At 39.1% G+C, this 15,815-nt stretch overlaps 1 protein-coding gene across 1 annotated transcript in view; it reads right to left on the reverse strand.

Moving 5' to 3' along the window:
• The window catches only part of HSD17B12 (hydroxysteroid 17-beta dehydrogenase 12), a 177,529-nt gene that overhangs the window by 64,719 nt on the left and 96,995 nt on the right, over window positions 1-15,815 (reverse strand). The window contains exon 4 of the mRNA XM_082343843.1: window positions 1,011-1,118. Coding sequence (XP_082199969.1) covers window positions 1,011-1,118 — 108 coding nt within the window. The remainder of the gene's footprint in view (window positions 1-1,010; window positions 1,119-15,815) is intronic.

The following is a 15,815-nucleotide window of genomic DNA, read 5'->3' on the forward strand; positions in this document are numbered from 1 at the left end:
TGACTAAAGAAAGGTTAAGAAACATTTTTTAAAAGTATTTTCTCTTCGTCGTTCCTCCTTTTATAGTCCAATAAAGAAAACAATGGCAATTACCAGGTTCACACCAATTTAGGCAGTGGGATAAAGAGATTTAGTGAAGAAGTGACGTTTTTCTGAACTAGATGCCCTTTTTCTTTCTAGAAATGAGTCAGAGAATGCTGGGTAACTTTCTGAAGCCTGATTTTTTTTTTCTTTTCCTCAAAATCTGGTGAATCTTTTCCATAACAAGGTCCAATACTTCCACATCTCAGCAGAAGCATCGGTTTTTGGCAATAAGGTAGCTGAGGTGTAACACAAGGGAGTAGGAGACTCAGAAAAAACAAACAGTGGCTAAATCCCATGCGCAGTACTCAGTCTCTACGGCAGCTTAGGCAAGTCACTCATCTCTCTGAGCCACGTCTTCTCAACTGGGGTGATAGCTCCCCCAAGGGAACAAAAATTGATTCGGGGGTATGGTGTGAGCTCTTATCCTTTTTATGTATAAAGAACAGATATACATACAGCACATAAACAAGATACACAGTGGATCTGTGGTATTAAAGTCTCATGGGAGGGTGGACTAGGGGAAAATAATGTCTAAAAAGGTTCCTTGTCGGTGGGGGGGGGTTAATATTGAACAAAAGGCTGAGACCCCTCTAAGCCTTTATTTCCTCAGCTGTAAAAATGGGTCAGCATTACCCACCACAAAGGATTATTATGATATAGCTGTATCTAAATATATGCAGAGAGAATGAGAGACTGGAAATAAAGCAGGCAGGGAAAACAACCTAAATTGTAGAATCATCATTAAAACACAACCCCAAACATAAAGATTCAAGCGTATATAGATCCATATCATCTAATGATCACTTGTATTAACGAGACCATTTTCTTCTCACTAGTCATTTCACCAATTGAACACCAAACATCCAAAAAGAAAATCCTAGTCAATAAATGCAAGAAGAATCTCTAAACATGAAAAAGATACAAACCTAAAACACCAATTTCAAGACCTGCCAAGCTTGTTTTAATTTTATCATAAATATCTTCTGATGTAAAGTCAACAGCAATGGTCTTTGTTTCCACTTTGAATTTTTCTCCTAGGGAAAAAAACACAAACGGAGAGAGGAAAAATTAATATATGGCAATTAAGATTTAAGCATTTGATGACATTACCCTTTCAAACACTTTTTTCCCCCCAATTTTATATGAAATTTAGACCAGGATAATTTTAAGTGATCATGAGACCACCTAAGATATGATATAGAATCAACACAGTAGCTCTGCAATAAAAATTCCAATGTTATCACAGAGCTGGCTGAATGTTCCTTAATCAGTTCTCCTATAAATCAATAATGATGGCTTTTTAGACCCTTAGGTACAAATAATAAAACATGATGCATATCATAATATTATATACTCTTTAAATATCACTGGTTTGTGATTTTAATTGCAAACTGATACTTCATAATTTCAGGAAAAAGTCTTAAGTGTGATCTATTAAAACAAAAAATCCACCTTATTAAAGTGGAAATAAAATGAATATGATCATATTGGAATTTAGGAGCTGGGTTAATAATGAATAATCACTACATTTAAAAAGCCACACAAAATGCATAGTAATGGAGCTACAAAGTGACACCAGAAAGACCTCAGTGTTCTACTTTGCACAGGACTGTTAAGGTCCAAACAGAGCTAAGGGAAATAACAGATTCAGAAATGAGACCCTGGAGAAACAAAACTCATCTGAGGGAACATGTCATGTTGATTTCTGCCTTCACTAGTGAGCCGCTTTGAGAAGACGGCATGGACTGCGAGGTCACCCAGACTTGGGTACCAATTTGACTTCCACACTTATTTGCTAAATGACTTTGAGCAAGTCACATGTCCTCTATGGGCCTCAGCATCCTCTTGTGAAAATGAAGGTAATAATACCCATTAGTGCTATCAACGCAAAGGTACCAAAGTATTACCTTTAGTACTAACAATACTACCATGTACTGGCATACATGAGGCACTCCATAAAGTCTCCAAGAATGCTTATTCTTTGGAACTTGATGAGAATTCAAAAGAATTAATTTAAAAATCCTGCTTCCAAAAATAAAATTTTCTTCCTTCAAAGTCAATGCCGGCTTATCACAGAATATACAGCAGTAATCCACACAGGAGGTTTCTGTTCTTGATCTGAAAGGATTTATGTCTAAAACTAAAGAGCTGGTTCACAAGAGATTCTTTAGACTCAATGCAAAGTATCCACCCTAGATAGGAATCTATGAATAAACTAGAGAGGATATAACTGACCTGGAAAATACCTTATCTGGTGTTAAAGGTATACCTACTATTCGAATATAAATGAGTTATTACGTGTTCATGTAATGGACAGCCAGATACAAGGCTGTCATTTCCCAGTAGCTGGTCTGACATGTCTTAGCATAAATGGTTCACAGAATTTACCACAAGTAAGTAAAGAACTCTGCCTTTATCAGAGCCACCAATTCACAAGAAAAAAGACCAAAATCAAAAGGCTGAAGGATACCTTTTACTGAATGTAAAACTTTATTCCGGAAGTAAAATAAGATAAAATTTATCTATTTATTTGAGGAAAGCAACGTCTGTTTCCACACTAGCACTATATACTGACATTTAGGAAAATTTCTCTCCAGTAATAAAAGCTACCTCACAACCCCTGAATCAAATTTACTTTTAGATCTCACAGGATTTGGTGAATGTACTTATATGGCACAGTCTTACATAGACACGCTGTTTTAAAAAAAAAAAAAATCAGAGACCCTTTTGGAAAGAATGTTACTTAATAAGAACCCTCCAGTAAGCTCTTTCTTATGTCTTCACACTAGGATAAGCAAAATGGTTTCTGACACAAGTTTTTCAAGATAAATAAAAATTTGAACTGATACCTGAATTACTCTGAATCATGTTCTAGTCCAGTTAACGTTGTTTACTTTCTCTTAACTTTTCTTCACTGCCTCTACTGTGGGCTTTTCTTTCTTTCTTTTTTAACATAGGTCAGCTCCTGCCACCCTCCTTGCAATCCTCCAAAGCGTTCCATCTCATTTACAGTAAGAACCAAAGTCTTCAGCATCAGCCTGATACTGAACTAATCTCCACCCACTTACTCTCCAGTTGCTCCCCAGCCTTGGTCACAGGGGTCCTAGCAGTTCTTTAGACACAGGATGTTCTCCATATACACTCAAGGCTTTTGAACTTACTGTGCCCTCTGTCTGGAATGCTTTTCCACATCCTCTGTCTCTGTTGGGTCTTTAAGTAAATGTTACCTTCTCAGAGAAGCCTTCATTGACCACCCTTTAAAAAATGCAGGGCTTCCCTGGTGGCGCAGTGGTTGAGAGTCCGCCTGCCAGTGCAGGGGACATGGGTTCGAACCCTGGGCCGGGAGGATCCCGCATGCCACAGAGCAGCTAAGCCCATGCGCCACAACTACTGAGCCTGCGCTCTAGAGCCCGTGAGCTACAACCACTGAAGCAAGCGCCTGGAGCCCATGCTCCTCAACGGGAGAGGCCACTGCAGTGAGAGGCCTGAGCTCCGCAGCGAGGAGTGGTCCCCGCTCGCCGCAACTGGGGAGAGCCGGCACGCAGCAACAAAGACCCAAATCAGCCAAAAGTAACTAAAAAAAACAAACAAACAAAAATGCAGCCATTCCTCCCCAGCACTCCTTGTCCCCCTTCCCTGCTTTATTTCATTCCATCGTGCTTACCCCTCTCTAATATACTATGTATTTTAATCATGCATGTGTTTGTTGTCATCTGCTCCCGCCAGAATTAAGCTTGTGAGGACAAGGTCTTGGATCTGCTTTGTTCAGTTGCTCAACAATGTCACAAAGGCTCCAGGGTCCTTCCACCCTTTCCTCCTATTCCCCTAGGCTGGCTCTTCTCTTGGTTTCAAGAGAGCCACTGTCATTCCAAGCACCCATGCAAGCAATGTTCAGAGGCAGAAATGGGGCATCCCTGTTATATGCCCCTTTTATAGTGAGGAAAACTTCCTCAGAAGAATCCAGCAGACTTCCCTCACATTTCTTTTCCCAAGATGATGGGATATGTCTTAAAAAACTAAAAAAAGAGCTAACATAGGATCCTGCAATCCCACTCCTGGGCATATATCTGGAGGAAAACATGGTCTGAAAGGATACATGCACCCCAATGTTCATTGCAGCACTATTTACAATAGCCAAGACAAAGAAGCAACCTAAGTGTCCGTCGACAGAGGAATGGATAAAGAAGATGTGGTACATATATACAATGGAATATTACTCAGCCATTAAAAAAATAATGAAATAATGCCATTTGCAGCAACATGGATGGACCCAGAGACTGTCATACTGAGTGAAGTAAGTCAGACAGAAAAAGAGAAATATCCTATGGTATCGCTTATATGCAGAATCTAAAAAGAAATGATACAAATGAACTTATTTACAAAACAGAAACAGACTCACAGACTTAGAGAATGAACTTATGGTGACAGGGGTGGGGGGGGGGTGGAGGAGGATGAGGGAAGGGATAGTTAGGGAGTTTGGGATTGACATGTACACACTGCTATATTTAAAATGGACAACCAACAAGGACCTACTGTATAGCACAGGAAACTCTGCTCAATATTATGTAACAACCTAAATGGGAAAAGAATTTGAAAAAGAATAGATACATGCATTTGTATAACTGAATCAACTTTTGCTGTACACCTGGAACTACCAAAACATTGTTCATCAACTATATGCCAATATAAATAAAAAAATTTTTTAAAAAAAGATTATGGGATATGCATGCTCTTGACCAGGCCCATGTACTGGCTTTGAGGATTCCGTGAACCGTCCCTACCACTACCACCAAGTTGTGTGAATCAAAAATAGTAGCACACATATAAGAATAGGACAGGAAATGCCTCTCTCTGGCCTAGACAATTAGAAAAGAATTATGAAGGATGTTCTAAAAGGCTGAGGTGGAGATAGCTGGCTTCCTTAGGAACTAGGAAATAAATCTAGTCATCTTCCCCCTCCCCAGAGTCTATCAGCTCTCATCTGACCCTGCCAACAGAAGCCAACACAGACGAACAAGAATCCTCAATTTTAAACATCAGTACAAGGATGTAATAAGCACCTGGAAGAGAAGTGGGGACCACATACACATAGTACAACCTTCATTTCCACCTTTGCCACCTCCCCTACCCAAGGTTCTACCTAAGACTACCAGTTCACAACTCAGCAACAGCCCACCCCTGGGGAAGAGTAAGAACTTCACCAAAGCCTTTGGAGACACACTTCTGAGTACTCTGATCCTTGCCCACCACAGAGGCCCATGACATGACAGCCTCTGTCAAGTCTTTCCTCCAGGGTAGGAGCTGTGATAAGTTAAAATAAATACCCTACAAGTGTGTGGAATAAAGATATACAAACAAGTGAATCTGAAGGTTGCAATGGAAAGAGATGAGCCACTCAACTGCCCCTTCAAGGAAATTCTGGTTACCCCAGCTGCTGGGGTATCATCAGCAGACGGCTTTTAGGTGTCAGCCCCTTGGCAGGGGGAAGGGGGAGGCAGGGGGAGGGGGTTGCCTCAGCTTCAGAGAGTTGCCTGGACCAAGATCATGCCTTTCTCATGACATCCACATCCAATGAGTGATTGAGGTGAGAGTATAAAGCCATTGGACAGCGTTTACTGCCCGCATTCTGATTCCAAAAGTATAGTCTGTTTATTATCATATTTTTCTGTTCTTTCGTAATGCCCTAGTTTTAATTATTCTAACTTTAAGATAAGTTTTAATATGTCTAGTAGGGCAGAGCTCCTCTACTATTATTCTTTTCCAAAAGTTTATTGGTTTTCCTTACTTGTTTAGTCTCAGTTTTTATTGGGTTGCATTCAACATTTCAATTAAATTTATGAAGAATGACAATGTGGCGTTCCCTCCAGGCTCTCCATTTATTCAATGTCTCACAGTATTATCTAGTGTTGTGAATTCTTAAAGAAATTAAAGAACTAAAGAATCCCATTATTAGAATACTACACACCATATGCAAAGATACTCCATACTACTGACTATTTGTACCCTTTGATATTTGAAATTGGATAGGCTAGCATCCTAGCTACTAGTTGTAGCCAAATATAATCAGGCCCTCCTTCCCTTTCTTCCAGATGGAAATGATTCCGATATGGTCTTGGCCCTCTATCTCTCAGCCTAGTGGCTAACACGAAAAACTAAGAAGCAAAAAACTCTGATGATTGATATGAGATGTTCAAGGCAGTCAACTCACTAGAAATGGGGCAGAAAATCAGCTCTGGCTTAAAAAGTGGGGAATGAAGCTAAGAAATAGCTGGGCTGATACCATTCATCGCTTTTTATCTACTATTCCACTGAAAACCACATGACCACAATGGTGGAATATTAGAAAGCAAATATTATTCATAAATATAGAGCTATAACAATGAATGTCCTAACTGCCTTGAGTCAGTCCATCACTTCTAAGAATGGGTGCCCCACTCCTACACTCACATTGCTGATTTTTACTCACAGGATCCTGAATTAGTTCAAGTCTGGAATTGACAGAGAAGGAACTTCTCTGTCAAAAGTAGTTTCAAGATGCAGCTAAAACACCTCTCAATATTAAAACTATCACGTGGGACTTCCCTGGTGGTGGAGTGGTTAAGAATCCGCCTGCCAATGCAGGGGACACGGGTTCGATTCCTGATCCAGGAAGATCCCACATGCCACGGAGCAACTAAGCCCATGTACCACAACTACTGAGCCTGTGCTCTGGAGCCTGCGAGGCACAACTACTGAACCCATGTGCCACAACTACTGAAGCCTGCACGTCTAGAGCCCATGCTCCACAACCAGAGAAGCCACCGCAATGAGAAGCCCGCACACCGCAACAAATAGTAGCTCCCACTTGCTGTAACTAGAGAAAGTCCGCGCACAGCAACAAAGACCCAACGCAGCCAAAAATAAATAAACAAAATAAATTTAAAGAAATAAAAAAATAAAATAAAATAAAAATAACACGTTTTTATGTTCAAACATAGAAAGGTCATGAACATATTCATAATAGCCTTATAAACATAAGGCTAACCATAAGCCATAAGGTCTGGCCATCACTATTTTCATTTTGCTCAACAAATTGACATCTCTCCACTTTCACTGAAGACTAGGATAATATATTCGTGGTTTATATTGATACAAATACCAGAAAAAAAAAATCGGCATCTCTCAAATTTAACAGTTTTGCTCTAAGAATAATCTTATAGGTCTTAGGAAGACTTTCCTCATTTTTTCCCCTGGGTGTCTGGGGATATTAGGTCTGAGAATGCTAGAAAAGAGGTTTAATCTACATAAACTCATGTACTATTTATAATTTTTCTATTAATAACAACCAAAAATAATATATTGATTCTCCTTTCTTGACACATCTGCTCCAAATAAACAATCTGTCTTTCCCCCTAAGTTTCAGTTTCCCCCTATTCATTACAAAATTCCTACTACATTTATCCTTCCTCATCTTTTCCATATTATAAATTTCATCATTTAAGATTCGAGCTGTGTCACCACCTCTGTGGACTGAATTTTCATGATTCCCATTACCTCCAACGTAAAGCTACTTACTTCCTCTCGACTATGCTCCTAGAGACCTTCTATATAACACTATTAAGCACTTCCCATAATACATTATGCAAAGAGTCTCTACTTCCTAACAAACACAATCAATTTGTTATCTTTGTATTCCCAGCACCTAGCACAATGCCTGGCATATAGCAGAGGTCACTCAAATGTTTGTTGAGTGAATAAATGCATCTAGGCCAACACAGCTGATATATCAAAATCATCTCACTACTTCTTGAACTCCTCTCTGTAGAAATAAAACTACATGCCAGTAAGAGATGTCTGTGTGAGACATAATAACATAAGGTACTTAACATTAGGCTTTTTAAAGCATTAAGATAAATTGAGAAACAACTCAGTTCTTCCATCTGTCCTGCCTGGGTTGGACTACCATCCACATGGAAGTAGAAACACTTTAGAGTAATTAGAAACCTTAGAAAACCATCCAGTATCATGAATAAAGTACTCCAGGAGCTTAACTCAGGGGCACCAAGATGAAGGTGGAAGATACTTTAGTCATGGGACCACTCTCCCTCTCCCCAGCCCTGAAAAAGATAATCAGGGGGAGAGGAGAGACTCTTGGGAAAATGGTACTATATTCAATGCCTACCAATTTTAGCTTCTTAAATCTAAATTCATTAAATTCAATTTGTAACTATAAAAATGTACTGCATGTTTTGAAAACCCCCTCCATTTTCACATGTTTTACAATATTTAGAGCTGTAAAAAGTGAGTCTTTTGTACTTTTTCTAATTTTTAGGCGAAAACAAGGAACAAGTCCCCTAAACATATCCTTTCCACTTAACTTCACTCCTTTTCCTGTTTTCTTTTTTACCCCCAAACCTCACCATCTCCCTTCACCCCTGCCCCTTGGGATCAGACATCTCCCCACAAAGCCTCCCTTATGTAGCTCTGGAGAAAAGGTGCTTACGCCCTAGATGGGAAAAATTCATCTGACTCCATTTTTTTTTAAAGGCCCACTTAATTATAATTATCAGAGATGCTACACAAATCAAGGTCCATTTCTTTTTTACATTGCCCTTGAAAATATATTCATGACAATTTTAATCTCAGATGAAGAGACTCACTTTCAGTCAAATCAAAAAATCTGTCATAGCATCATCAGGGATTCCATCCCAAACCAAGTATTTATTTCTTTTTTTTAAGCCAAGGTTATTATATATTTTATTCATTACAGCCTATTTAACTAGAACAGCCATCTGCAATAAATAAAAACCTTACACCATGTGAAATTATTCTACCAATAGGGCATGAATAGGTCCCATTCTTTTTAAGCCCTGAGTTCTACATTTGGTTCAGGTATTGTAGACCCCTGGACAAGGCATCTTTGAAGAAATTTTCAAATAAAGATGTTTATTTTCTACACTTGGAGGAAAAAAAAGGCCTGCCAATGGAAACATCTGAATTTTATTTTTTGAGGTGAGAAAAATATAAAAATTATTTCTAACATTATTATGCTTAAGATTCCAAGATGATGTTGCTAATACTATGGAAGCAGAGTATTATGGGCTGAATATTTGTGCCCCCCCCCCAATTCATATGTTGAAGGTCTAACCCCCAATGTGATGGTGTTTGGAGGTGGGGCCTATGGGAAGTAATTAGGTTTAGCTGAGGTCATGAGGGTGGGGCCCTCATGATGGGATTCGTGACCTTGTACAAAAAGGAAGATAGAGAGAGCTCTTTCTCTCTACACAACACACCTAGGAAAGGCCAAGTGAGGACACAGGGAGAAGACAAGCCAGGAAAGAGGCTCTCACCAGGAACTGAATCTGCCAGCACCTTGATCTTGGACTTCCCAACCTCCAGAACTGTGAGAAACAAAGGTCTGCTGTTTAAGAGACCCAGACTATGGGGCTTCCCTGGTGGCCCAGTGGTTAAGAATCCACCTGCCAATGCAGGGGACACGGGTTCGAGCCCTGGTCGGGGAAGATCCCACATGCCACGGAGCCACTAAGCCCGTGCGCCACAACTACTGAGCCTACACTCTAGAGCCCACAAGCCACAACTACTGAGCCCGCATGCCACGACTACTGAAGCCTGAGCGCCTAGAGCCCGTGCTCTGCAACGAGAAGCCGCCGCAATGAGAAGCCCGTGCACCACAACGAAGATTAGCTCCCGCTCACCGCAACTAGAGAAAGCCTGCACACAGCAACAAAGACCCAACACAGCCAAAAATAAACATAAATAAATTGAAAAAAAAAAAAAAGAGAGAGAGACCCAGACTATGATATTTTATTATGGCGTCCTGAGCTGACCAAGACATAGAATTTGTTCAAAACAGCATGGGGATGCAGTCAGAAGCTCTGGACTTGATTGCCAGCTCCATCACTTGGCTGAGGGTCCTTCAATCAAGCCTTTCAACCTTCAGGAATTCCATTTCTTAGGCTTTAAACTACAAGAAATAATACCCACCCTACAGAATTCCTATGAGGATTACATGTCATAGCATATGAGAATGTATTTTATGAAACTGTAAAGTCTTATTCAAATGTTTTCTTTTCCTGTATCTGCCAATACCTACGAAGATGACTGCATGATAGATAGTTGTTTTTTCCTCAACAGCACAGGCTGCTGTAGGTATTATCTATATCATTAACTCTTTCCTCTTTGCATCAGCTGCATATCCCCTGTCAATCTGACCAAGCACATATACCTCCACTTTAAAGAGTGGTTTATTTATTACTGTATCACCCATGGAATCTATGGTTACAATATACTACTTAAGCCATGCCTTTAGTGTCTCAAGTGTTTCTTTCACTCAATTTGCTTGCGATTAACCTTTGAATTACTATGCTTTGTCTATTCCAAGATGCACATTTTTATTCACTTTTTATCTTTGAAATCAGAATGCCTTACAATTGATGGTGTGTCAGTTTAATAGGCCATTTTTCTTTCTTAATGCTTATAAGCTGCATCATTTCATGATCAATGGTGTCTCAGATTTGATGAAAGAAACAGAACCCTGCTGGTCTCCACCCTCCTCTTTCAGGTCACAAAATGAACAAAGGACAGCTTCCAAATGCAAGATTCTCTGGTATTGCAGTGCCTATTACATTCCAACGCCACCGCTAGTCAAGAAGGCAGAAGCTTGCCCATCCGAAACTAAGACCCGACAACCTTAGCATATGCTCATTCATTTACTCGGCGACACAGGCATTTGCCACCAGGCAAAGCACCTCACTCCCTAAATTGTCAGTTCCATGAGGGCAGGGTCCGTGTCTGGTTTTTTTCTTTACCACTATACACTCAGAGCCCAATAGTGCCCGGTACATGATAGGAGCTCAATGAGTATGTTTTGGCTGATTAAATTCAAGAAGTACACACTGAGTAGTGTCCACATGTCAGACTTTACCCTGAGAATAATAGCAGATACCTGCAAATAGGTCATGTTTTGGTGAAGGAAATGTGTGTGAACCCAACTGGTGCTCTAATAAATATAAACAAAGCGTGCAAAGAGAAAGCAATCACTCTTGCAGAGTGGGATTTTCTACAGGAGGTGACACTGGTTTCGAGTCCTTGAGTAGGAATGGGCCATGCATAGAAGGAGAAGTAGGCAAAAGCAGAGAATGGGGAAAAGGAAGGGCATGTGGATGGAGTAGGTGGTACACAGAGAGAAACAGAAAGAAACAGTTCTGTAGAAGGACACTGGTGGAGGCTGTATGTGCCAAGATAACAAGCAGGACCAGCTACATAATTTGCTGGGGCCCAGTGCAAAATAGAAATGCGGGGCCCCTTGTTCAAAAATTAAGACTTTCAGGATGGTGACAGCAGAGCATCAAACCAAAGACAGGGCCCTGTGCAAATGCACAGGATACAGACCTACGAAGGCGGCCCTATAACACGTTGACAAGTCATCCTGTGTATTATAGAGTACTTAGCAGAGGTTCTTAAGCTGGGCAGTGACACGACCACACTTGTTTTTAGGAAGGAAATGCTGTGGCAAAGAGGACACAGCCTATTATCAAAAGTAACGGGCAGCTGGGAGAGAACACAGCAGCTGCCGAATTAGTCCTAAGAGAAGGGGCCCAAAGAAGGGAGGCAGCAGTGGAAACGGGAGATCTCTGAGTTGAGTCTCAATTGGGGAAGAGAGGACACAATGGTTTTATCCATCTGCTTTAGATAGTTTATTAACTATCGTATCTTAGAGCTAAAACAGTCCTCATTTGGGACTTCCCTGGCAGTCCAGTGGTTACGACTCTGTATTCCATTGCAAGGGCCATGGGTTTGATCCCTGGTCAGGGAACTAAGATCCCACATGCTGCGCAGCCAAAAAAAAAAAAAAAAATCAAAAAATAAAACAGTCTTCATAAGTTTTGCATATGAGGCAACATTCCTCCAATATGTCTCGGCATTTTTTAAATCACATAAAATGTTTCTCTGTTATTTTTATTTTTTATTTTTTTTGGAAAGCAACTTTTTTCTTGAGGTAGCTTACTTACTTCTCTTTATTGGCTTGAGAAATGAAATTATAGTCATCTCTTGGTATCCAGGGGGATTGGTTCCAGGACCCCCTGTGAATATCAAAATCCACAGAGGCTCAAGCCCCACAGTCAGCCCATGTATTCATGGATTCAACCAACCCAGGATCGTAAACATAATACATGATCCTGTGGTTGGTTGAATCCACAATGTGGAACCCACAGATACAGAGGGCCGTGAGTACTACCAGTAAGATCTGGGCCAGGGCTGACCAATTTTCCATGCAGGATAGTCGTGAACTAAAAATCAAGTTGGAAATCAAAAGGGATATTTTTGTTACCCTCCATAACATTCCTCCCTTCTTCTTTCAAAGAGAAAGGTAGTTAGAACTAATTGAAGTCAAATATCACACGGTACCTTTCTTCTAAAAATGCTGATTGTGCTTTATTTTTTTTAAGTGACCTCTTTTTATTTCAACCTGTCGCTCTGTTCTTACAAGATTCCACTCTGGTTCTGTGAGATCTTGCCACAGGAAAAAGTATTCTTTTCAAGATCTGTGTCTCTCACTTTGGTGTTTAGAAAAACGAAGCTTAACAGTTGCTTTTATTTCTTTAAAGACAAAACAAAACAAAACTAGGAACTTTCGAAAAAACCACCATAAAATTTAAAATATCAGCTATTGAAATGAGTATTTTACTTTATGGCAATTAATACTTTGAAGATCAATATAGTTCAACATTTTGTCAAGAGTAGAACCATTTTTCTATTTAACACAAAAAACAAACCTCTTCATTTAAACTGTTAAAAGAGCACAGTCTTCATATATTAAACCAAAGTAAAAGCAAAAGTGCTTGATTTAGTCTCCTCCTGTACTCTTTGAACTAAGGATAAGGACCCGACACCAATCATCCTGGCTCTAGGACGTCCTAAAGAACTCAGAGGTTCCATGTAAAATGCATAGGGTTGCAGTTAATAGTCTACCAACTAAACAGTAGTAATAACTATTATAGTTATCAATTACTGAGAATCAACTAGATGCAAAAAAGTCTACTGAATGACATTATGTCATTTAATCTGCAAAAGAATTTACTGGTACCTTGCTGAAACTTGCAAATGATTACTCTCATAAATTTCAGTTTTCATCATTTGAAAGGCCATCATTTACTTATTTATTTTTTTAAATTTTGAAATAATCTCAAGCAAAGTTGCAAATGCTGTACAAGGAACTTTTTTTCCAGAACCATGTTCCATTCAGTTGCTGATAAGATTCCATCACCCATAAATCCTTCAATGTAGCAGTTCTCAAACTGTGGTCCATGACCCTGAGGGTTCCTGAGAGTCAGAAATACCAAGACATTATTTGCCTTCTTCAGTGTTGTGACAATTGCACCAATGGCACAAGAGCAATGATGGGTAAAACTGCTACAATCTTAACAAGAATCAAAGCAGTAGCACCTAACTATGTTAAAAGTCACTGTATTCTTCACATACTGGCAGTAAAAAAGAAAATAAGTCAGTTTCGTTAAAGAATGTCTCCTGATGAAGCGGTAAAATAAGTAATTTTCTTAAATCTCTATTCTTGCATACACATCTTTTTAATGTTCCATGTGACAAAATGGGAAGTGTGCATAAAGCACTTTTTCTGTGTACCTAATACAATGGCCGTCTTGAGAAAAAGCAGGTGCAATTGAGTCATGAGCTGAATTAGCCCCTTTTTTTCATGCAGCGTCATTTTACTTCAAAGAACAACTGACAGAAAAACTATGCTTATTCATTTTTGGCAGACATACCTTAACAAAAAGAATGAGGTAAGTCTGTCACTTCAAGAAAAACAAGCAACAGTATTTATTGTCCATGATAAAACTGGAGATTTTAAGTGAAAATTAGAATTTTGGAAAACTTGTATCCACCATCATGAGACTGAAAGAAAAGATTTTTCTGATGAGATTAGGGGTGATATTCATAATTGTAATTTGGGGGGACTGTGCCAACAACAGTAAGATCTGCAGAACTCAAGAACCAATATTTTCCAAAGATCAATGCATCAAGTTACAAAATCATGATTGGCAAAAGACCGATTCAAAGTGGCAGGTAGACAAACGGATTTTAAGGTAATTGAGTATGAAAAATTGATATGTTTTCAGATTCCATATTGCAACTAACCTTGAAGAAACCTCCACTTAAGGAGTTTTGATGTAGTATCGAAGAAGAATATCCACAATTATCTGAAGATGCTACTGAAATCACTTTCTCTTTTCCAACTACATATCCATGTGAAGCCAGATTTTCTTCTTATACTTCAACCAAAAGAACATATCTCAGCAGACTGAATGCAGAAGCAGATCTGCAAACGCAACTGTCTTCTATGCCAGATATCAAAGAGATTTTCAAAAATGTAAAACAATGCCACTCTTCTCACTGAACCTTGTTTTGTTTCAGAATAAAGTTATTTTTCTTACTAAAAATACATTACGTAAACACAGAATGTGTTTATTGCTATTATTTTTACATGAATTAAATAATTATTTTTAAAAATGACTCAGTTTGAATTTCTAATACAATAAACATTGATAGCTATATCTCACATAAACAAAAGCTCTTTGGGGCTCTCAATAATTTTTAAGAGTATAAAGGGGTCCTGAGACTAAAAAGTTTAAGAATGTTCCCTTTGTATTTATTTCCTACAGTCTCCTAAATATTACATAACCATCAAAATCTAGAAATTAACCTTGATACATTACTGCCTTCTAATTCTTGGGGTCTGTTCAAATGTCATCAATTGTCTCAATAATGTCCTTACTGCAAAAGGATCCAAATCAGAATCATCCATTGCATTTAGCTGCCATGTCCGTTCAGCTTCTTTCAATCTAGAACAGTTTTCCAGTCTTTTCCTGACCTTTATGACTTAGACACTTTGAAGATCACAGGCCAATTACTTTGTAGAATGTCTCTCAATTTAGGTTTGTATGTTTCCTCATTATTAGATTCAGGTTATACATCCTTGGTGGAAATATCATAGATATGAATTGTGTTTCTCATTGCATCCTATCAATTGTCCCATTACCGATGAAGATACATTTGATCTCATATTAAGGTGGTGTTTGCCTGGCTCCTCCACTGTAAAGTTACTATTTTTCCCTTCATAATTAACAAATATTTTGGTATTTTGTGGGCAGAGATTTTGAGACTACATAAAATCCCCTTTCTCATCAAAATTTCAATTTATGCATTTATTTATCAGTATTAGTATGGGCTCATAATTTCTTATTTTAGTCAATAGATTATAATTTCTATCATTTTAATTTTAATGTTCAATTTATCCAGATTTGATTAATGGGAGGGAGTCCCTTCAAGCTGGCTTCTGTGCCTTTTTGACATGTCCCCATTATTCTTTGAATACTTTCTTGATTTCTGGCACCATAAGATATCCCAGGCTCACCTTCTATTTTCCCTGCCCCAGCCCTGGAACTAGCCATTTCTCCAAGGAACACTGCATCCTTTATTAGAAAACAGTCTGGAAGCCAAGATCTGGGTGCTGAGTTTACTCATTATTATTGGGGTGTAGCCGCTCCCAGTAAAGACCATAAGCTTTGGCAGCCAACTTTTGCAGTGTCACAGGCACAATACAAGTACATATTGGGTAGTGTTCCACAGAGGACTTAGTTGCCGCTGAGAGACACAACTTGAGATGCTTTGATAGAGGAGCCAAAGATGCTGTAGGCAGGCCTTGGGGCTCTTCT

The sequence above is a fragment of the Balaenoptera borealis genome (genome assembly GCF_965194805.1).
Source record: "Balaenoptera borealis genome assembly, chromosome: 11".
Taxonomy (NCBI): Eukaryota; Metazoa; Chordata; class Mammalia; order Artiodactyla; family Balaenopteridae; genus Balaenoptera; species Balaenoptera borealis.